This window comes from Atractosteus spatula, chromosome 12 (genome assembly GCF_055471065.1).
Source record: "Atractosteus spatula isolate fAtrSpa1 chromosome 12, fAtrSpa1.hap1, whole genome shotgun sequence".
Classification (NCBI taxonomy): Eukaryota; Metazoa; Chordata; class Actinopteri; order Semionotiformes; family Lepisosteidae; genus Atractosteus; species Atractosteus spatula.
In genome coordinates, this window is record NC_142717.1 from 2,711,050 (window position 1) to 2,734,774 (window position 23,725).

Here is a 23,725-nt window from a genome sequence, read left to right on the forward strand (position 1 = left end):
GCGCCCTCTGGTGGTAGGTTGACCTGTACACAAAAACGCGACAGAAACCTCAGACCTGAACGGCTGTGGGTCTTAGTTGAGAGTACGACCAGGATGTCTGTACTGTACCTAATGTCCATCACAGCCCTTGGTGAGAGCGTACAGGACAGAGGTAAGATGGATGGAACTAGTAAGCTACCCACAGCAGATCTGGACAATTTCAACGAGCTGCGTAGTTGAATCGTTATCTTCACAGTCCACAAAGGCAGTGACGCACAAACTCCAGCAAATAGTCACTTTCTTAACATGGAAGAGAACTGGACAGCACAGCCCATGAGGTTATTTTTTATTTAAAATGATAATGCATGAAAACAGGATACAATTGATGGAGGGCATTTGCTCTACAACTGCTGCTAGTGGAAGTATCATTTACATTGCACGTTCTTGCACATGTAACTGACAGCTGCTTCAGAGTAAGGTATTTTGAAGATGTGATACAAGAAGAAAGCTGCGTCACCGAACAGTTGTATGCCATGATGCCGATCTTGACAGTAGTGAATGAACTGGGCCCACTAGACCTAGCCTGAGAGAAAGCAGTGATATGGCCTCACAAACCTTGGAGACCACAGGTCCCCTGCAGATTCTCGCTACTCCACTGCTCAAGCCTGTGTTGATAACAGGAAAACCGTTTCAAACAGGACTGGAGTAAAGAAACGAGCTGCAAGGGCCAAGTTTGTCCAGTTCAGTTCTGCATCATTGCAACTGGGCCGAAATCCACTGTCTGTCCTGGAATGTCTGAACCATATTTTCTCATTAGGTGACACAGTATAAATTTCACATCTGTTTTCAGACAGGGAGAACATCAATCCTGAAATGTACTGTTTCTCTTCCTGGTTTTATACACTACAAATGGGTGCTATGACTTTATTTTAAAATTAGTTTTTGGCGGCAGTTTTTGCCATAATCTGCATGGTATAACCCTTCACAAAGGATTCTTCCCTTCATTTACTAATGCCTGGAAAATACAAAGAGCATTTAAAGGATAAGATAGGTTTGCCAGTTTTGGCAATACTTGACATGAATACCAATATTTAGTAATGTCTGCAAACATTTGTTTGGCTAATGTACAAATCTTTCTTGATTCAATATTTTCCATGTGTAGTGCTATACTGCTGCTTCACCTTTACAGTACAGAAGCTGTTGATACCTGTTTATTTTGAACATTACCTTTCATTTCAAGTATCTGAGCTTCATCTGTTCACATTTTTGGATAACTCAACCCATCGTCGAAACGTTTATATTCCTGAACTCGCCTATACGCAATGGGAATATTGCAATTGTACTGTCAGCGTGAGAAAAAAAGCTCGTAGTTCAATCTGAGTTCACTTCTGCAATCACAGTTTTGGCATCAACATAAGTTTCTCATGGGTTTCAGGGGGCAGAAGTGTAAGGGAATTAACTACAGCCTAAGAGCAGAGGTTATGCACTCAGTCTACCAGTTTCTGGTAGACTGAGTTTATCACTGTTCTTGGAAAAGAGGTGAAAATGGCTACGTTTTTAAATATTTACAGTAGAGGGTAATCTTCCATTACATCTGACTGATCTGCTCTCTGCCTTCAGTTTTTGTCAGTCTGAAATTCCCCTTGGCCTGGTCAGTACTTTTCCGTTCTACAGAATATCCTCTTCTGCCTTAATGAGTAGTTGAAATATCACAAAAGGTCACTAACGCCCAGGACTGACAAAAGAAAGGATCTCGGAAGGTCACAAATGTATTTCCATGTCTTTTCTGAAGCCTAGTTCTCAGTCCTGATCTGGGCAGAAGTCAGAGCAGAATACTGCATGAAACGTGTCATGAATCACACAGCACATTCTCCGGGGGCTGTTGTCATGAACACTGGAAAATGTTCATTTGGAAACTGAAACTGGTTGCAGAGTGCACAGAGATGCAGAGAGAAATGCACACACGTTTAGGTGTTACTACCGCACAGTTCATGTTTGACTTGGGTGCTCAATTTTAGGGTAAAAACAAATTTCAGTAGGTGAAGCAGAATTAAGGAAATTGTGTTTAGGAACGGGGATTGGAAATGGGAGCTGAATCACAGCAACAGAAGGGAAAACAAGTTTCTGAACCATATCCAGGATTGACCATAAAGACGGGAAATTAGATCCCAGGTTGATAAAAGAATTCTTTTGCATGCGAACATACACCACAACTTATCAAATGATTGTGCTTAACAAGAGGGAGACAACTTTTGGAAAAGGATACAGACTTCTTTATATCCGTCTGATTGTCCAGGCAAAGAGGGAAAAGGCTAAAAGGGCAGCCAGAATCCTTATGACCAAAATGATAAATTAACTACTTCCTTGCTCTGAACACGAGAACCAGGAGCAGGAGACACATATTGAAATCATGTGCAGGTAGATTTGAGATTAACAACAGGCACCTCTCCACATAAAAGCTCTAAGAAGCTGGAGACAAACCAACAAGACAACCATATGGTAAAGGTCAGGGGTGGCAGAACTAGCCGAACTGCGAGAATGGCACCCTGACCTTAAGGATGAGGCCGAGTGAAACCCCCTTCAGTTTCATGAGGAATGAGCCAGGGAGCTGCTACAAGGGTGTGGATGGGGTGGTAGAAAGGGGTGTGAGAGAGATGTGCAGAGGGAAATCCACAAAGTGAGAGATATATACGTAGGGAAGGATCTAAGCTTCTCCCATAACTCTGCTATAAACTCCATATAAAATAAAATAGCAAAAACATATTAGCTAAAAAAAGCAATAGACTAATGCTTGATTTTGGAGTAAATACTGAAATGTTTTAATCACTTTATCAGTTAAAACATGATCTTGCATACACAGTGCATGGAAAAGCTGAAAAGTCAATATATCTTCTTCTTTTCACAATAATACCCAGAGTAACATACAGGTGTTAATTAGAAAACATTTATCAGATATGGCTAATCCTCTTAAACAAGTTTGCATTTCAGTTCACAATACTTTGTGAAGGATTTCTCCTTTCCCTTTTTGGTGTCGGATTGCACAGTTTGTTTTCTTCAGGATGTCTGTTGTTCTTATTTGCATGTGCCTGATCTTCACCAAGCAAGCCAAAAACAGTCTTCTTCGATCAAAAAGACAATTTCTTCCTGGTACGACTTCCTTTTAAGCAGATCAGGCATCGCTAAAGAGCACATTTAAAAAAATATATTCTTCCCTATATTACCACGATTATTATGCTATAAAAATGCCCTATTGGAAAAGGACAAGGTTATCAATAGCAGAAGAGTGACATACCTTATCTGCTTGTGTTGGATGTTCCTGAAGTGGATAAGGTAACCCTTAATACATAGCATATATTCTTATAATGAATATAAAACATAATCTGGTATGGATATGCATTTATAAAGTGCAAACGTCAAAGGTTATAATGAAAGCTTATTTCTTTAGTCCTGCAAATGTTCTGCTCCTTTTCGGAGAGCGCCGATGGTTACAAAAAATAAATGAAGATCTCCCATTTTTGTAAGTTCCTTCCTTCCCGATTACCTCAACAGAATGACACAGCTGCCCTGGTTACACACCACAGCTTCAGAAAACCAGGAAGCGGGACAGGAAGATTCCGGTTTTCCCCCAGAAATGAAGTCTGAAGTCCCAAGCTGAGCTGCTCCATTGGACCTTTGTATTCCCTCTTAAATTTCCACCAGCCCCCCTGACGAGGCCGACCCGTTCGGAGCTCCTACTTCCCGTCGCTCACGGAACAGTCCTCTGGGATTTTCTCCTCGGAACAGCTCCTCCCGGACAGTTTGTCCATGTGGTCCATCTCGGTGAAGCGCTCGGCGACACACTGGGCGGTCAGACGAGCCTCTGGGTCGTGGTCCCAGCACTCATTAATGGTGGCACACACCAGCTGCACGCCCTGCACAGGAAGAGAAGGGAGCACCCTCATGAGCCCCATCGCACTGTACATACTGGAACGGCTATGCATGAAGAGGCAAAAAAAAATGTTTTTCTAATCGATACTATTATCAGTACTAATAGGAATAAAAATAATTAGTAACAATGATCATTAAGATCATTGCATTCATGTTTCAATCCGCATTTTCGGCCTGGTAATGAAGCATGTCGTTTTGTTGCCATAACAATGCAACAAAGGAGTACTGTGACCTGGCTGATGCAGGGGCCCGGTTTGCCATCTTTGCCGGGCTCAGAATCTCACCTGGTGGTTCAGCCAGCTGCTGGGGATCTCTGGGCGGCCTCTGTCACGCAGGACGTTGTCTTTCATGCTTTCCACACAGGGGTGCTCCCGCACCTTGGAGCCAAACGGAGGCTCATACTCCTTTACCTCTGCAAAGCAAGATCAGAAACAAGGGAGGTTCATTCGCAGCCACGTCAGAAAGTGGACAGGTTCGTTCTCAGCAAGATCAGAAACAGGGCAGGTTCGTCTGCGAGAACCATCATGGCAGGTGGGATCACCGGGATGTTTCAGGAAGTGGCTTAATCCAAATCTGTCGTCAATAAGACACATGTGGAGATGTGTACGGTACGCTTTCTTGTGCTCTCAATCTCCTTTGGATGTTTTTCTTCCTTGCCAGTGTTGTAGATTATACTTGGACCACACTACTGTCTGTCATACAGTTCTGGTGAAATATACAATACTAGCATGATAGACCCAAAAAACATGAACAAAGTTCACAGGGGGATAAATACGCTGATTCTGGCTTGATCAATACTAACTGCCTCCACTGTTAGACTCAACAAATCAAGTCCAGCTGAGTGTCACCTATACTTCAGTTCTCACCTTCCAAGCGGACTGACAGCAAAAAGGAAAGAAACAACTGCAATCTGTTTGTAACTGGTGAAATTAGACACTGTAAAAAAATCACAGCATCTGTGACTTCCTAAGACTGGCCGTATATCTTACTGATAAGCTCAGGGAATTGTGAAGCCTAATTGTGGGCCTATTGTGATGGCCCACTTGAACTACTGTACAAAATCAATGAGGACAGGATACAGGGGCCATGACATACACTGTGCACAGCAGCTGGCTTCACAATGTGACATTTCCTGTTTTTGACAACTGTATTTCCTCTGTTTAAAACAATAAAAAAAACAGATCCACCTTAAGTTTCTATTCTTTAAACATGCCAGTCTATATGCACCAGTGGCATTTTATTTTTGCTAACAATTCAGTGTACTCAATTTCTTTAACTGTTCTATTTTAATCATTTTATTAAATGCTGTCTTGTGCATTATTATTTTTTCATGATTTATTTAGGCATTTGGGCTACTGTCTTGTAGTTGTTGATACAAAATTAATTTGGGGATGAAACTGTTTTATGCTTCAAGCAGAATAGCTTAAAAATGTTGCTATTCACTATTGATTCTATCCTATTTTACACTCTGTCTCATTCCTTCATACTCTTCTTTTCTGAAATCATAAAACCTTGTTTTGGACTCTTCACAGTTTAAAAACATATATGTTTGCAAACACTGGATGAACACAAGCATTTTCTCTACATTTCAGTCTCAGTGAAATGGCCTTTTTGGTTTTCCACAATCTAAGTGAGGTAAATTAAAATCTCCCACAATAACAACTTCATCCCTATTCCACTGTGTAACATGATTGATATTTGAATTTGATTGTCTGCAGCATACTCCTCACACTATTCCTTTTGGGTTAATGTTTGGGTTAATATGTGTTTAACACAGTGTGCATGATTTATTATTCTTTAAACCACAGCTGTGCCAGAGATCAAAGAAACTCAGGTGCCTCTAATTACACCCACTGTTCAGGTATATTTTTGGCATATCTTTACAATTTGGGGGTTATATTTTTTAATCATTGATTATCCCACACAGTCTATTTGAGGTGAATTTCTATTTTCGTAACCCTGTATTTGTAACACTATGATAATACCGGACCACCTTTTCATCAAGCTTTTCCTCTTCTTAACAAGAGTTACACTCAAAAGACCCCTCCTGAAAAGTAATTTTCAGTCACTTTCCCTTGATTTCCACGTTTAAATACGTAGATTGACAACAAAAATCTTAAAGCCCTTTACTAATACATCTCTTCCTTCTCCTTTGGCACATGCTTGATGTACACCCCCATCTTTGTCATAATCATTATGACTGTTTATTTGGCTCCTTCTTTTACCCAAAGTGACTCACATTTATACGGCGGGGTGTTTTACTGAAGCAATCTGAGGGAAAAGGTACAACAGCAGTCAACTACTTTACGCCTCTTCCTGTGCTGCTTCCACATCTTTTTAACACAAGGGGAAAAAAAGTCCAAAAGTCCCAGTTTGTGTTCTAGTTGGGCTGGGGGTTTGGGGTGTAGCGGCGAGGCTTAATAATAAGGCAGAATTAAGTGTTTCTGAGCTTCCCAAATGAGGCCCCATTTCTCTGTTCATCTCTGTGGAGCAGCCACAGAGAGACCATTCATGCAAGATGATTTAAGGTTTCCTAGGACAGCTCCCAAAGGGGGATGCACTTAGCTAAGCCTGGCTATCATGATCAATGGTCATCCATTGGCGCCTATCTGTCTAGGGAGTGCCAGTTGGACATCTGGACTGCATTCCTAAGTGTCAGGAGTAAGTGACTCATATCTCACCGTGGTCAACCAATCAGGGACTGGTAGGGCCGAGTAACCCACGTGGGACTCTGATGCCCATGGAACTTTCAGCCAATCAACGAGCTGAAGTTCCTCCAGGTAAAAACAGGCAACACAGGCCTGGAGACTCGAGATTCAACAAGATTCAGATTCAACAAGATTCAGATTCGGGAGATTCAGTAAGATTCTGGAGAGGATTCTGTGGACTGTTCTAAAGGGAATTCAAAGGAGAATTCCAGGGCAGGACGGCCCAGGAGCAGAAGGCTCCCAAGGGCAGGACATTCTCGCAGCGCGCCTCCTGACCATCCCGAGACTCAGCCCGGACAACCACGGAACGGCCAGTGTGTCCGAGTGCCAGAACTTTCCTTTGTTCTAAGAGTCTAGAGTGGAGGTTGCCAGAGAGTAACCAGCAGCAGGCCTCGTGGACAGGTCAGAACTGTGGACAGCTGAATCACTATTCAGAACTAGCTCTTCATCAGGAACGAACCAGTCCTCTTCCTGACTTGCTGGGATCCACAGTCATCTTTTCTCCTGTGCACAAACTTTGCTAGTTAAAGCCAACACTAACTAGCCGGTCAGTGAGCATCAGCAGCGCACCGTCGCAAGCCGCACAGCACAGCCTGGCACGGAGCCAGAGAGCGCGGATTGGACAGCAACAAGCCTGCAGCTGATTGTTTGTGCCTGCAGGAGATCTGAATCCCCAGAAATTGGATGAGTATTCAACTTCAATGCATTACAGCTCGATAATTCAATTGTTATCCCAACCAGTTGATATCAATTTAATTCCTAAGAGTTATGTACTTGTTTTGAGTATCTAATGTAGAAGTTATAACCAAGTTCATTTACGAAACGGTCTTAATGAATGATATACTGAACGTATGTCCTCTTGATGTGTAACACTTCGTAACTGATTGAATATATATCTTTTGTATTCTGATAACCCTCTCGATAAGATCTGTTAGGTTTAAGGCATATTCTATGTATTAATAAATTTATCCTCGTGTATTAGTACCTGTGTGTGCGCGTTGTTTGAGTTATGTCGCGTGGTTGGATTCTAAAGCCATCAAAAGAATCAACTTTGTGATTTACTGCTACAATTGAAAATTGTCTCAGTAAATGCCCAAACCCTACAGAACTGGTGCCTTCAGAGAGCCACTATGATTACATATTTGGCGTCCCTGAACGGCTATGAAACACTACATTTATGGCGTCCCTGGGTGGGCGTGGCAAGACTGAAATGAATCAACCAAGCGGAATAATTCAATATAAAACGCCGCGGGTTTCATACACGACAATACAGTGTGCTGAAAGCCGAAAGGAAAAAAGTTCCCCTTGCTCTTTAAGCAGTGCTTGATTGTTTTGTGATCTTTTGCAATCTACCGGGTTGATTGCATACTTGATCTTGTGGTTTTCTGTGGTAAAACTGTGACTTCGTACTTAAAAGTAATACTCTTTAAGTTTAACGATGGTTGCTAAAAGGTCTGAATTCGAGTCGCTATTAAGCACTCTCTCTAGCAGCGGCAAGTCTGACCACGATCTCTTCCATATCTCCGTCAGCGGAGAAGCTAGAAGGATAAATCTCCATTCTCTGAGAGAGCTAGCGAAGGACATAGAGAGATTTGACCCCGCAGTGTCAGAGAATAATATCGAGAGTTATATTCAAGACCTCAGGTATAACCTGCAGTTCCTGCCAAACGCCACAGAACAGGAGAAAGTGTTTCTGGTCAGGAAAACTACCAGCAGAGCTGTACATGAGTGGATGGCTAGGCAGATGAAAGAAGTCTGTAATGACTTTGAGCAGCTATGTCAAGCACTTATCGAAGAATACAGTGCGTTTATTGACCCGACTGCCGCGATAGCCGCCGCCCTTAACATTAAGCACGAGAGAGCAGAGTCCCCTCGCGAATATTACGAGAGACTTAGACGAACTTATTTTGCAGGGCGAAATTATGAGGGTTGCGAAGAGAACACACATTTCAAGGGTTTATTCATTGCGAATCTCCACCCGTCGGTCAGAAAGATGATCTTAATGCATACAGATGCACAGACCATGAAAATGACTGATATTAAGAGATTCGCGCAGAAAGCCTGGGAGTATGATGTCCAAAGTCGCTCTGAGCAAAAAGCTGCTAAAGCGACTGTGTTCGCCGTCAGAGCCAGCAGGGTTAATTCCCCCCTGCTCGAAGGAGCACAGGCTCCTGAGCTGGCTAAGCCCCGTTCCAAAGCACTCACACAGGACCGCACCCAGCGTCCTAAGTGCCATGAGAACACCGGGGAAGGGAAAGGGCTAGAAAAGGCTGAACAAAAGGATTCAGTAGCCGCCCGCCTGGCCAGGCTTGAACAAGCTTTATTAGGACAAGGCTGCCGGAAGCGTGAATGAGCTGATACTCTCCACTGGAGGAGGCGGAGACCCGCCCCCTCTCCCTCCCTCAGTCTATCTGATTGAGCGGAAGGGTTCCTGCCTGGATGAGGTCAGCCACTCCCAAGCGAGTGCTGACTCCACCCCTGAAGTCACAGAGCAGGCAGTAAAACACAGAGGAAAAGCACGAAGCTTTTACCTCAAGGCTGCCATGGGAGATGTCTTACCCAGTGAGACACTGATTGACACTGAGGTTGAAAGGTGTTTGATGTCACACGGCAAGCTCAAACGGGTAGAAAAAGAAAAGGGTATGCGACTCAGAGTGGAACCTTTGGTGGATCACCAGAAAGGCAAAGTGTGGAAACAGGTCAAGGCTCCTAAGCCTTCTGTACAGAAGGAAAGGGGGGCCAAGAGGCAGACTGTGCTTACACAGTGCCCACCGAACACAGAAGCCTATGCGGAGATTCCTTCTGTTCCCTCTGGACAAGAAATAAAAATATTTTCTTGTTCCCCGGATATACAGGGAAGTCGTGCCCTGGCCAAGGTCCCAACAGCCTCCATGCCACAGGAGCGGTGCTCCGAGCAGCCGCCTGATCCACCAGGTAAAGCACACACCTTTTACATCCCTAAAGAGGAGCAGATCTCCCCACCTGGCGATGAAAAGGAGCTTTCCCTGTGCACCCTGGCACCCAAGAGGGGTCAGGACCACCACCCTGCAGTGGTGGAAGGGATCCAGATGGCAGGAGAGCAGGTTGGTGATGTAGCCCTCGCCCTTAGCCCTGAGAGGTCCTCTATTAGTGAGGATCTGCTTGAGCAGCTGTCACAGGGCCACCGCCAGGTGCCCCTGGTGCAACATTCACAGGTTAGACAGGAGGTCCAGCTGGACGCTGAGACTACTGCGCTGTGGACACACCTGATCCCAGATGCCGATTCCCTCTGCTGTGACCCAGGGAACCTGCAGTCAGGTAACATTATTTCTCACAACTACCAGGTAGTGAGTGAGACTGACCTGATTGTTCCTGCCTCGACAGCAGGGTTGCCAACACACCCAGTCCCCCAGAAGGGACAGGGAATGAAAGCCGAGCCGGTTTTCTTACAGCCACCAGCTCAGTCTGTCAGTCTGAGTCTGACCAACAGTGGTTCACCCAGACTGGAGCTGGATGGTCAAGTCACCCGCCTGCCAGTGCAGGACATCGCAAAGAGGGGTGTCAGAATCCCCGCCTGCACTGACATGGGCCTGGTGGGTGATAGTAAGTTCAAAGACAATGAACTAGCTATCCCAGTGCTGGGGCAGCTCCCTGAACCCCTAGCGAGGGAAGGGGGGAGCGAGCAGGTGTCCTACACCTACCCCCAGCGAACGATTGTAAACATGCCGATAGAGGGATTCCTCAATCAGGAAGTGTGCAGGGTGGACCTGAACAGTGAGAATGGGGTAACAATCCCAGATCACTCAGGTGCTCCAGATGACCACTCAGCCGAGGGTCAGCCGAGGGTCAGGCATGGTCCCTGCACCGCCCCCTGCAGGGTTCCTAGAGCACAGGCATGAACAAATCGAAAAAGCAGATGCCCTGGAAAAGGAGGAGCAGCATCAGCAGCTGCGTCAGATCTCCCCAGATTTCCAGGATGTTGGTGCCCAAGATGCCACATGGCATACTGAGAAAGACACCATGTACACGCTGCGCCAGCTTAGAAAGGCGACAGTCACTCAGAAGGAGATGACTGGGATCAGCCACCCGAAAAGACTTTTGGGAGGACTGATTGCTGCCGCCACTGTTGCACGTTTGCTTTTTCTGGTAGGTTTGTGTGCTACTGGCACTCTCACCCTGACTGCCCCAAGAAGGCAGGTGTCAGAGATACCAGAGGGTAGTGACAGACTGTATCGACAGCAGCAAAAGTTGGAAAGCTTAGGGAAAACCCTACAGGCAATTTCCTATGCAACAGGGTTAAACCTTATTCCCCAACCAGTGGACATGATTGTTGGTGTTATACAGTGGGTTTATGCTTGTGTGCAACAGGCCAGAATGTTGACACAAGACCTGTTAAGGGAGCTTAGTGCCACTGTAGCCAGTCTAACCACGGCACAATTCCCAACCCACTTGATTCCACTCTTCTCAGTAGAGGAGTGTGTGACATTAACCCCATCGTTCATAGCTCACCCAGAAGGCAAACCAAGATTGAATTCGGTTCCAAATCTTGAGATGGGTATGGCTACCAAAGCTATCCATTGGCTGTGTCTAAACGATTCACCAATGAAGGGTGTAAAGCTACTAACGAGCAGAGGAAGGTTAATGAACCCCATGAAGAGCAGGTGGGAAGTAAATGGCTGGTCAGCACACCACGTTTAACTGACACTGTGACTTGTGACAGGCATGATGCAGCTACCTAATAAAACAGTTCCTTTAAGTTCCTGAGGAGGCCATAGTACAGCATGGTAACTTAACACTGTACGGTCTAGAACCAGACAACATAAGACCAAACTTGAGGTCATGGATGCCTTCAGATGCCACACTAAGGAATTGGATAGAAATCCAAGAAACAGTAAGCCCTGAAGAGGTACAGGTAGTTTAGTTTGCTTTAATGGAACAAACCTCCAAACCACCCTAGCAGATACCCAACACAGGTGTTGTGGTTTATCGGGGGGCTGGGAACAGGAACTGTTGTTATTGTAACACTACTGCCAGGTAGCTGGATCATGACTGACAGTGTACTCTGAATGATGTACTCTCACATCAAGATGTACTCCGGGTAGCATGAATGAGTCAAAGGTAGCATGTCAAAAGAAAGGAAGTGACTTCTCCCCAAATATCTACCACAGAGGTATCGGATATTGACAGTGAACTTCCTGATGTGTAATTCCTAGACTTAGATAATGTCTCCTACCGTGTTTATACATACTCCAGATGTTATTCATCCTGTTTGTATCCAATGCTGGTTCTGGTATGAATTCTCGAGGAGTAATGTGGACATTTAAGATTAATGTTCTAATGGCAAGGGACATCACTTAACTCTGTTTTTGTTTTGAAGGCAACAACGCCTCAGGACCTCGTGACCTTCAAAAAGGGGGGATATGTAGCGGCGAGGCTTAATAATAAGGCAGAATTAAGTGTTTCTGAGCTTCCCAAATGAGGCCCCATTTCTCTGTTCATCTCTGTGGAGCAGCCACAGAGAGACCATTCATGCAAGATGATTTAAGGTTTCCTAGGACAGCTCCCAAAGGGGGATGCACTTAGCTAAGCCTGGCTATCATGATCAATGGTCATCCATTGGCGCCTATCTGTCTAGGGAGTGCCAGTTGGACATCTGGACTGCATTCCTAAGTGTCAGGAGTAAGTGACTCATATCTCACCGTGGTCAACCAATCAGGGACTGGTAGGGCCGAGTAACCCACGTGGGACTCTGATGCCCATGGAACTTTCAGCCAATCAACGAGCTGAAGTTCCTCCAGGTAAAAACAGGCAACACAGGCCTGGAGACTCGAGATTCAACAAGATTCAGATTCAACAAGATTCAGATTCGGGAGATTCAGTAAGATTCTGGAGAGGATTCTGTGGACTGTTCTAAAGGGAATTCAAAGGAGAATTCCAGGGCAGGACGGCCCAGGAGCAGAAGGCTCCCAAGGGCAGGACATTCTCGCAGCGCGCCTCCTGACCATCCCGAGACTCAGCCCGGACAACCACGGAACGGCCAGTGTGTCCGAGTGCCAGAACTTTCCTTTGTTCTAAGAGTCTAGAGTGGAGGTTGCCAGAGAGTAACCAGCAGCAGGCCTCGTGGACAGGTCAGAACTGTGGACAGCTGAATCACTATTCAGAACTAGCTCTTCATCAGGAACGAACCAGTCCTCTTCCTGACTTGCTGGGATCCACAGTCATCTTTTCTCCTGTGCACAAACTTTGCTAGTTAAAGCCAACACTAACTAGCCGGTCAGTGAGCATCAGCAGCGCACCGTCGCAAGCCGCACAGCACAGCCTGGCACGGAGCCAGAGAGCGCGGATTGGACAGCAACAAGCCTGCAGCTGATTGTTTGTGCCTGCAGGAGATCTGAATCCCCAGAAATTGGATGAGTATTCAACTTCAATGCATTACAGCTCGATAATTCAATTGTTATCCCAACCAGTTGATATCAATTTAATTCCTAAGAGTTATGTACTTGTTTTGAGTATCTAATGTAGAAGTTATAACCAAGTTCATTTACGAAACGGTCTTAATGAATGATATACTGAACGTATGTCCTCTTGATGTGTAACACTTCGTAACTGATTGAATATATATCTTTTGTATTCTGATAACCCTCTCGATAAGATCTGTTAGGTTTAAGGCATATTCTATGTATTAATAAATTTATCCTCGTGTATTAGTACCTGTGTGTGCGCGTTGTTTGAGTTATGTCGCGTGGTTGGATTCTAAAGCCATCAAAAGAATCAACTTTGTGATTTACTGCTACAATTGAAAATTGTCTCAGTAAATGCCCAAACCCTACAGAACTGGTGCCTTCAGAGAGCCACTATGATTACATATTTGGCGTCCCTGAACGGCTATGAAACACTACAGGGGGTTATACCAAGCCCAAAAAAACAGTTCCACTTAAAGTCTGGAAGTAAACTTAGGAAACCCTGTTGAACCACATCTCCTTCCCAGAAACATGCAATCTAACCAAGCCTCCCTAGTCCTCAGCAATTCTCCATGAAAACACAGCAACAGAGAAACATCCAAAATAGGACCTTTTTAAAGGCTAGGGTAGGAAAAAAATCCACCTTATGGTTCCGTACACAGATGCTTCTGATTTTCCTGGAGAAAGCTGTCAACGGAATTACACTTGTTTTGCACTACGTTATTGGCGTCATACAGATTGTTAGAGCTCTGAGTGACAAACAGCTCCTACGCCAAAGCTGACATCTGGTGCACAGCTGCTGAAAATGTTCCAGAAAAAGAATTCCAGTGCTGGCAGGCAGTCAGCATAGTTAAGTGATCTTCCAAACTCCACCAAGTCTAATTCCGGACACTCAAATTATATAGGAGGTGAATTACGAAACTAGATGCTCCTACCCACACTTCACTTTTGGATAAAGAGCACATTCTTATACGGACTTCTGAAGTCCGATTTGAACTGTAATGGGCAGACTTCAATTCTGTGGATTTTCCCGACAGAGGAGGCTCGCAGAGATGCATGTTTCCTTTTTTAACGCTGACATCCAAAACCGAACACTAAGAATGCTGCAGGTCTGTCTGGCGCTTAATGTTTTATACATACGAGGAGTTAGTGGAAAGCAGGGAGGAACCAAGAAAATCTACAGGCAGCCCCAAATCACATTGTATGCTCCCATATGTGCTATGTTATTGAAATTCCCTCTATATAGTAAATTCCCCCTATGAGAATCATCGAATAGCAAGGAAATCAGCAAACAGGACAGAGAAGTCAAGCATAAGAGCATAATTTCTGCTCAATGCAATGAGCCGAGCTGTAGTTGAAAAGTGCCTGATTTACGATCACGTTGTAGATTGTTCACAAAGTGCAAGACACGGTAATAACAGTAAAACGAATTACTCCATAGGATGGAGTAAAAGCTCAGTAAGATCTCTTTGACCATAAGTGTTTGTGAGCCAGGCAGAGGAGAGAGGAGGATCTTAAGTCCCATCCTTGAGGCAGAACCTGCAATAGCAGTGGCATGGAAAGAGAAGAGACCACAACCCAATGTAGTGAAAAGGAGGAAAGCTCATTTTTAAGCAGTCCTGACTCTGGGACCAGTGTTGGAAAGAGATTAAAATTAATTGAGTTGTGAGCTTCCAAGAGTTTTAAAGGGCATGCAATGGTATCATCTTATGCCTACGAAACCAATTACAGTAATAGCACTCACTGGCCAAAATATTAGACGCACCTACTGCTTAACATGGTGGGACAGCTTAAATAAGATATGGCGGTATGTGTTCTGAAATTTGCACAGTCCAAACCTTTAGGGTCCAGTTCGCCATGCAGTACTGTTTCCGACCAAGGATGTGATAAGAATAATGGTGTCTTATGCTCCTTAAGATATCCACACTAGAAATGCACTGGCATTCTAATATTTGGACCGGAATATTTAGCCCAGCGATATTTCTAATATTTTGGACAGTGAGTGTATTCATGTCTTTTATACTGTAAAATAGTTTCTGTAACAAAGTCTTGGTCTGTTTCTAAGGACTTTGGAAAAACATAATCTGCAGCACATTATGCTAAAGATGAATTTAAGCAACGACGTCTAAGTAGAAACAATTGCACATAGTCATTAGCATTTAACATATTGCACATTCTTTCTTTCCTATTTCAGCTTTGATAGAGGAAAAACAAAATCACAGAGGATTAAATTAAACCCTCATGTGCAATCCATAGTAACTCCAGGCCTATACCTGTTGTAGGAACGTTTTACACAATGTACAGAAAGAAACTGTAAAAAAATCAAGATAAAACATAGGTTACTTAACTATATGTGACTTTTAACTTCCAGAAAACGGCAATTCCTGTAAATGCATGTGGAGTTTTCAAAGTGATGCATGTACTTCATCAGGAAGGCCAAGTTCCTGAGACTAGACTAAACTGAAATGTACTGTATAAATTATTCCAGCTGTGCACCAATTCTTGTCTGAACAGTTACCTCTTTCATGCTGTAAACCAGTTATACCCCAGCTCTCTCGTGCTGGGCCAATGTACGTACGCACCATAACTGAAATTCATTACTTTGGACAATAGTGATTTACTACTACAGAAGTTATGTGTCTCTGAAGATGAGACTTCAAGGTATTTTCTGAGAAGAATCTACTCTCTCTGCCACAGGACCACAAGATGCACAGTTATCAAAACGAGACATTTCCAAACTGATTTCTGGTGGCTATTTCTTAACATATTAAAACTGCACATTGTGACAAAGCTCCCCTACAAAACATTTGACCTCTTCCTTAGGAAGCCTGAGACGGAATTGCTTTTGTTGGGTGAGAATTATAATAGTCTGTTAAATCTTTACGAATTTGCAACCTAAAAATCAGTACTTTATATCAGAATATGTAAGAAGTAGAAGGTTTGGTTCAATTTTGGACATTTCTCCTATGAATCATAATACTGGATATGTATACATTGAAATGTCTGTAAAATTAATATAAACTGACAATTTTTCTAGATTTTTTTTTTCAATTGTTGTAAAAGACTGCATATTTGCTTGCAGACTCTTTACTTTTAGTAAGATAGGGTAACATTATGTTAAATTCCGTACAGATTTTTGTGAGAAACGGGCAAATTACTTCAGTTTTTCCCCCATCAACATCACAGATATAAAAAGTGATATCTGGAAAATTGGATTCCACTGCTTTTTCAGCCAAATTCTCAACACCTGCCCCTGCTCGACACCTCTGAATAGCTGGCATGTTTAAAATGACTTTAACTCTACACTACTTGCCACATCATGGGCCAGAGAACTCTGAACACCCAAGTGCTTTTTGTTTTTTTCACAATGGCAGTGTAAGCTTACACGCCTGAGAGGTGTATTCAAATCCATTTTGACCCTAATATTTGGCCAGAAAATACCTAATAAAATATATAACTTAATGAGGACATCAAACTTCAAATAATCCTCCGGCAGTGCATCACTGGCTCAACTGGATAACTACGTACTGTGTAACACATTAAATTACTATTGCTGCCCATGGGCTCCAGGTACCGACAGTATGATCCTAATTTGTGTGTGCACTAAATTACAGTGCAAGAAAGTGCTCCCAGGACAGCCACATTGTCCAGAACCTCGTACTTCTGCTCACAGACCTTTTCTATATTTTGTGCATGAGAACATTTCACAATTAACTGCCTTAAGGTTTTAGGATACTCAACAGTCCAAAAGAATCTATTTTTTAAAATGTCACGTGTGGCCGACCAAACATGGCTTTGTTTCACCAGCAACTATCTGAGCGCGTCCTGGAACTGTATAACCATAAAGCTCAATCATGAGGTCGACAATTCTCCAGCCAACTGCTGTCATTAACAATGACGTTCTGAAGACTTCATATACTGTACTGCTCGTTCACAATACTGATGCCAAGTACTCCGCAAACAAAGCCACAAAAAGAGGAACAACAGAAAATAAAATGAGTTTATGCTCCTTAATCACTTAAATGTCTGACCAATTTAAACCTTGTGATATCCTAAAAATCATAACAATGCAATAAACACAATCATTTACATTATTTTGTGTTATACGATGTTTTGCTTGGCAAGAATGACAGCACTGACAAATTGCTCTCGTTTTGATTTTTGCTTTTAACAAAATTTTCCATTTTAAAGTGCAGCAAATTTAGCATAATAGAGAAGGCTTCAGGAGTAAAAGGCCCTGTATAATAAGAAAACAAAACAAAAATATAACAATGCGCTCACTGGGCAAGAGAAATTGGTTGTGTGGGAGGAACCGATCTGCACTAATATTTATTTGAAAAAAAAAAGCAGTACATATTTACTGCAAGTGACAGAAAATGCTACAGAAGCTAAAATACAATGCAGTTAGGGCAAATCATAAATAAAAGCAGGTTTTAAATTTTAAGAATAATATTATATATTTAATTCTTCCTGAATAGCAGATCTTTAAGTTCAAACTTTTGTTTCAATGTAGTGAAAAGCAAAGTGTGATAAAAGCACTAAAGCAAAGCAGGGTCCACTCTGGATGGGACGCCATCCCATCGCAAGACACACACAGACACAGATACACACACTCACACCAGGACCACTTCTCCCAGAAGCCAACTCAGCTACCAGTCTGTCTTTGAGACTGTGGGCGCAAACAGGAGCACGCAAACACAGGGAGAACACACCAAGTTCACACAAAAAACCACCGAGGTCCCAAATTCAACCCAGGGCCCCAGCACAGTGAGGCAGCAAAGCTAACCACCGTGCCACCCAGAGTAAAAATGATGTGTAGTCTGGATCATTAAAACATCAAATCGGACAGTATTGCAGTTCCGTTAATATTCTGCAGAAATATCCATTCAGGCCTTACCTCCGATGGCATTGCAGCGAGAGGTCATCTCCCACAGGACAAGAGCCATTGAGTAGACGTCTGTCTGTTTAAAAGACTCTATGTTTTCTAAATTTATCCTGGACTCCAGCACTTCTGGGGCCATATATCTGGCTGTGCCCACCTGTTGAATGAACACAACGATACCTTATTTAAAACATTGTTTTTAAGTGCAGGTTTTGCTCATCTCCAAATCGAATTGAAACATGAACAGTTGATTCTGTTTGGGCTCAGATCATACCTGGCAATCAAGGTGCTTTTGGAAAAGCTGGAAGCAGTATTTTACTGTACTGTATCTCTCCATTTAATACATAAAACAGATCTATTCTGAAGGAAAGTGTTTCAAAGCAACATTTGAATGTGTGCAAATTTAAAATGCATAGTCTGAGCATCAAACAGACACAGTAGTTACTTGTACATGTGAAAGCTGATTTGTCTTTGGTAGATATCTTTCAGCTGATCGATGAAGAAACAGGTTTTTGTGGCGATATCCTCAGGGCTGGAACTTGGTTGACTCCATTTACTGTACGTGTTGATTTAGGTATGTATTCTAAGGATAGTACTATTCAATGTCACCACAGCAGGTTCATTTTTCTTGTTTGAGAAAATATTACCACTACACCTAATGAGCTCCTCAAAGGTTTTTATTTGCGGAAGTTACAGAGCTGTGTGGGCAGAGCTGTGGGATTCTGAGGCCGGTGCATGATGCCGGATGCCGCTTACATCAGACCCAGGGAAATCACTGCCGAGTCAACTCAAAAACAAAAGGTGCTTTTTTTTTACCATCACATGAGCTGGCGAGCTTCGGTGTGTTAGGAGGGCTGTTTCTGTGGACAGAAGCAGGACTGAAACGCCTAGCCTAGCCACTAAGAACGCAGAATAGATACTAAGACTTCAGGTTCACGTGGTCGATGTGCGATGAGGTGAACCTTAGGGTTGTGGAAGTACAGACCAAGCTTTCCAGCCATGTTGCTGAAGCCCGAGCCCTGGATTTCTTTAAAGGGACAGCTGCCTCAGATCCTGGGATCAATTAGCTACTCTCAAAACGAGCCAGATGTTCCAAACGCGCTCCTGTTGTTTGTAAGCTTTCTCATGCTCTTGTAATCCCTCTCTGGTGATAGCTAGATCCTCCAGCGTCTTCCAGATTCTTTTAAAAACAAAGGCAAGTTGTTTCCATGTCAAATCTCTTGTACTTGACTTATCAGAACGGAGGCCCTCCGCCCATTCATTTTCAGCCTGCCCTGTCCTGGTGTGGGCAGAGGCTCGTACGGAACTTAAAAACAAAAACAACTATGCTGTGTTAAAAGAGGGAGGTGGCAGATCGACTGTGGTGAGAGTGGTTTATTACATGGGAAGATAAGGTATCACCTCATAACCAAACTGTCCCATTGACGTATTTCAGACGACAATAACCTTTAGTCGGAAATGTCTGCTTACAGCAAGCCCTTGCTGTTCAGAACCGGAAGTTCAGCAGCTTGGATGAAAACCTGACTGACATATTGACTTAATGCTATCATGTGGTGACAGTTCACACTGTTAGAAGTAATCATTATTTTTTATCCTATATGGTAGCCTAAACTGCAGCATGATTCAGTGAATACCATATTGCTTTTTATGTGGTTATGCAGCCATGTAATCTTTAAAAATCACAATTTCAAAAAGGGTTCAGTAATGAAGAGCATTTAACTGGGTGCATAATTAAAGAGAGGCCTTGCTAATGATTGGTACTATGATGGGTGTTACTGTCAAGCATTTGGATTTATCAGACTGAAGGGATTATATTTGACCTTACAAGTATACTATAGAGAAGTTAAAATCTATACATATGACAAACGCATTAAAAAGTCTAGAAATAAGAAAGTTTCACTCTTACTCAGGATCATCCTTGAAACCTGTTTTGTAACTGCTAGATTGCGCAAAATGAGTTAACATGCTTCAAAGCTACAGAGTACTCATTAACAGAATGCTGAGTGAACAAGTTTATGATGCATGTTTCAACAACATTATAAGTAACGATAAGCTAGTGTGTGCATGCAGAATACTACATAAGCTTTTTTAAAGACGCAGTAACCAACAAATTAAATCCCTGTGGACACAGCCTGACCAACTTCAAGGATTAGACTTCAAACTAATCAGTACCCAAACATATAATAACATATCGTATTTTGGTAAATCAAGGTGTAAAACACTGCTAAAATAAGAAATGATCTCAGCCTTCTCTTCAGCATTGTGAAAACACTTCTTTAAATACGGAACCAGTTTCAAACACAAATCAGTTTTACGTCTCAGCATCACATCATTCCAGATGTAAATGTGTATTTAATTTTCGAGCTCTGGAATTCTGTCAAGTCCTTGGGTATACAAAGTGCCTTGCTTCTAGCACCTGACGATACCTACTCGCACCCGTGCTAGAAGAAGAGACCGCAGAACAGCCGAGCCGTTCGATGCAGTAAAACCTCACCTGTCCGCTGTTGGCCAGGTCGTCCACAGACAGCGAGGGGTCGAGCCTGAGGCCCAGGCCGAAGTCACAGAGGCAGCAGGTCAGGTCGTTCTTGACCAGGATGTTCGAGCTCTTCAAGTCTCTGTGGACAATGGGCACCTTCGGGCGGCCACATGGGGTGTGATCGCTGTGCAGATGGGCCACCCCCCGGGCCAGAGATCCCCCTAGGAGCCAGAGGTCTTCCCAGCTAATGATGTGCCTGGTGAGGTACTCCTGCAGGTTCCCCTTGGGGTGGAAGGCGGTGATGAGCCAGTACTGTTTTTCGGCTTTGCGCTCCTCGGCGGTCAGGAAGTGCAGGACGTTCTCGTGCTTCAGGTTGATGTCGGAGAAGATGTCCTTCTCGTTCTTCCAGGAGGCGTACTCCTCGTCGGGGAAGATCTTCACGGCCACCGTCTCGAACTGTGCCGAGGCGTTCTGCTTCAGCTTAGCCCTGTAGACCTCGGCGAAGCGCCCCTTGCCCGCCTGCGTGTCCAGCTCGATGGGCAGCAGCTCGGTGTTGTGGTTGAGGTTGTTGGCGTGCGTGGAGCTGCTGTCCGAGCGGTCGTCGTCGATCATGATGGCGCAGGCTTCGCTGCAGTCCAGCGGCGGCATCTTGCGGGGCTTCGGCTTCTTGCCGTCCCACGCGTCGCCGAGGGCCCGGGACCGGCACACCCGGTACCAGTAGAAGATGGTGATGACCACAATGGTCAGGACCAGCAGCGGGACAAGAGTCACGAGGATGACCGTGAGCACCGAGTTCTCTGGGGTGGGGGGCTCCACTTCTGCAGGAGAGAGACAGATGGGAAACCATTTACCACCAACTCTTAAACCTTTCACCTGTGCAGGCTTCTTGAGCAGCCCACTTGGTTAAGCCACTTACTCGTTAACCCGCTTTGTTAATGATACAGCACAGAACTGCCAGCCAAACGGCGATAGTAACAGATTTAAAAATAAAACAGCGTTATTTAGATGTGGGTGTCAGTACAGCCTCTGGGAATACCTCAGATTTCAAAGCTTTTTCGTCAGCTGACAGCTTGAAGATGATTAGGAGAAAGTTATATTAAATGCACTGGGGTACTTTTGTAAGCACAGCGCTTTTGTACTGCATTATAAAAACGTTCAAGTCAGAGGCATGTAAAACTGTGGTCTTTTTTAGTTCTTGGAGATTAATAATAGCTACAGGATGTTTACAGGCAAGACCCGTTATGTGGGAAGTTATTTATTATGCAGTACCTCCCAGGAGTTCTGATTTTTGCTTGGCCTATCTTTTTTAGGAGAATATGTGAATAATATACCTTCAGGCTTACCATTGATAAGAAAATAATGAAGCTGAGAACAGACATTCTGTACTCATATCATGAACCGAGCAAAGCCTCATTATGGCAGTGCGAAATGAAAAATGTAAAAATGATTTTAATACAATAATGTTTGGCAAGAGAACCACTGCGGAACTGTAATTGTAAAACGGTAATAAAATATAATTTGAAACTACGTAGGTTGTAGAGTCCAAAACAAAGGTTTATAGTGGAATATAATAACAAAATATGTTGATTTGCCTACCAAAAGGAATCCATTATTAACAAACATGAAGCAGAAACTGTTGACTCACACATTCTGCCAAGCATAAACAGCATTTTAAACATCAAATTTAAACAATGAATTCACTTTTTTAAATGATCAAAAAAACCTGTAAAATAAAAGAACATGAAGCAAAATTTTGAAGGGTGGCAAAAGAATAGAATGTTACACAGCTCATAACAACGTGAGCAAAAACTGTTTATTGTGAAGGTGATGCCGTTTGCATACACGATTCAACAGTCAACACCATTTTGCTATAAACGCTTTATTACAATATTGAAGATCTGTCAAATGAAAAATCACAATAGCAGCCTCTGAAACAGAGCACTATCCGGAGCCCACAGAAACACCGATTCCCGTTACAGACCTCTTGCACTGGAGCAGGCACTTAGTCTGAACGTCTGGGAGAGCTGAACTGACACAACATCTGCTGAACGCCTAACCCCAGCGAAAACACAAACAAACAAACAACAGTTCCAGTATGAATTATTTTAGGGTTAATTATTAAAAGAGGACACTTCAGGGCACAAAGTAAGAAAGTGAGAAGCGAAAGCAGGGAAATGATTTTTACGGATCCTGATTTCCCACTCGATCATCCGGCCCAGCTCGGGGCACACAGGCAGCAAGGCCCCTGTGTGCTTCAGCTGGGACCTGGGGTATCCTGTTGCACTGAAGCTGCCAGCTCTGCCTTAAAATAAATCTTTATTTTTGCTCCTGAGATGAGTCAGGAAATCCTCTGATGTTAATAAACCTGACATTTATTTAGACCACAGTTCACTGCTATGGTTTGTTTAGATCGCCCCAAATGCCTATACTGCTCTGATTCACAAAGATATTTAAGGAGCATTATATAAATATAAACTGAATTCAAAATGTCTCCTGCATTTCATTGTTTAAATTATCTACTGCACTTGCAGATAATTGCAAATTGATTATGAATTCTTGTAGCTGACTGTAAATTGTAAATTTTACAATCAAATTCACTAGAATTTCTTCCAGGTGATTTCGGAAAGTAAGACTTTTTTTAAAGAAGATCCATATCATAATTGAACATGCTTCATGGTTATTCAACAACACCAAAAAATCAATTAAATATGGATGACAGGGTTTTTCTGTGGACCAGTACAGTAAATTGGTCTTTCAGAAAATTGTGGAAAATTCATACAGATACTGTATGTAGGGATTTCAGTATAAACAAATTTCAAATCGTAAATGATAAATGTGATTCAATAGTCTGCACTGGGATACAACTGAATCACCATAAGCTACGGTCCTCATAATCACCAAAGCTTTTTAGCTTTTTTTTTTCTTCTGGTTATCTGTCAGGAAAATCTTCAGGGTGAGAAGCCTGCAGTTCTTGGGTGACGTCTAGTTGATTTTACAGATCCACCAACGTAAACTACAAAGATATTTTCAAAGCGGGTCACAAAGGGGAAGACACGGAAGCTGTTATGCAAAAGCAAAGATCGTCATCGCTGCAATGGCTTTTGCTTCATTGGGTTACACCTCAGTGTCACTTTCCTGGGATTAAAAGTATCCCCAGACCTCTTTGAAATGTCCTGAACCCTGCCAATACAGAAACAGAAGCTTGCTACTAACTGCAGAAAAACAAACATACATACACGTAAAACATAAAAGAAGTGAGAAGTTAGACAGGAAACGATGCATGAAGTATAATCCTTACAGCTCGAACTCGCTA

The 23,725-nt window shown here is 43.2% G+C and overlaps 1 protein-coding gene across 2 annotated transcripts in view; it reads right to left on the bottom strand.

The window, feature by feature from the left end:
• Positions 1-2,774: 2,774 nt before the first annotated feature.
• Positions 2,775-23,725, bottom strand: part of tgfbr2b (transforming growth factor beta receptor 2b) — a 34,987-nt gene continuing 14,036 nt past the window's right edge. For both annotated transcript variants that reach the window (XM_088928739.1, XM_088928740.1), the window contains exons 4-7: positions 20,431-21,230; positions 17,952-18,093; positions 4,191-4,318; positions 2,775-3,890 (exon numbers count right to left, since the gene is read on the bottom strand). In XM_088928739.1, the coding sequence (XP_088784865.1) occupies positions 3,711-3,890; positions 4,191-4,318; positions 17,952-18,093; positions 20,431-21,230 (1,250 nt within the window). In that variant the 3' untranslated portion in view covers positions 2,775-3,710. The remainder of the gene's footprint in view (positions 3,891-4,190; positions 4,319-17,951; positions 18,094-20,430; positions 21,231-23,725) is intronic.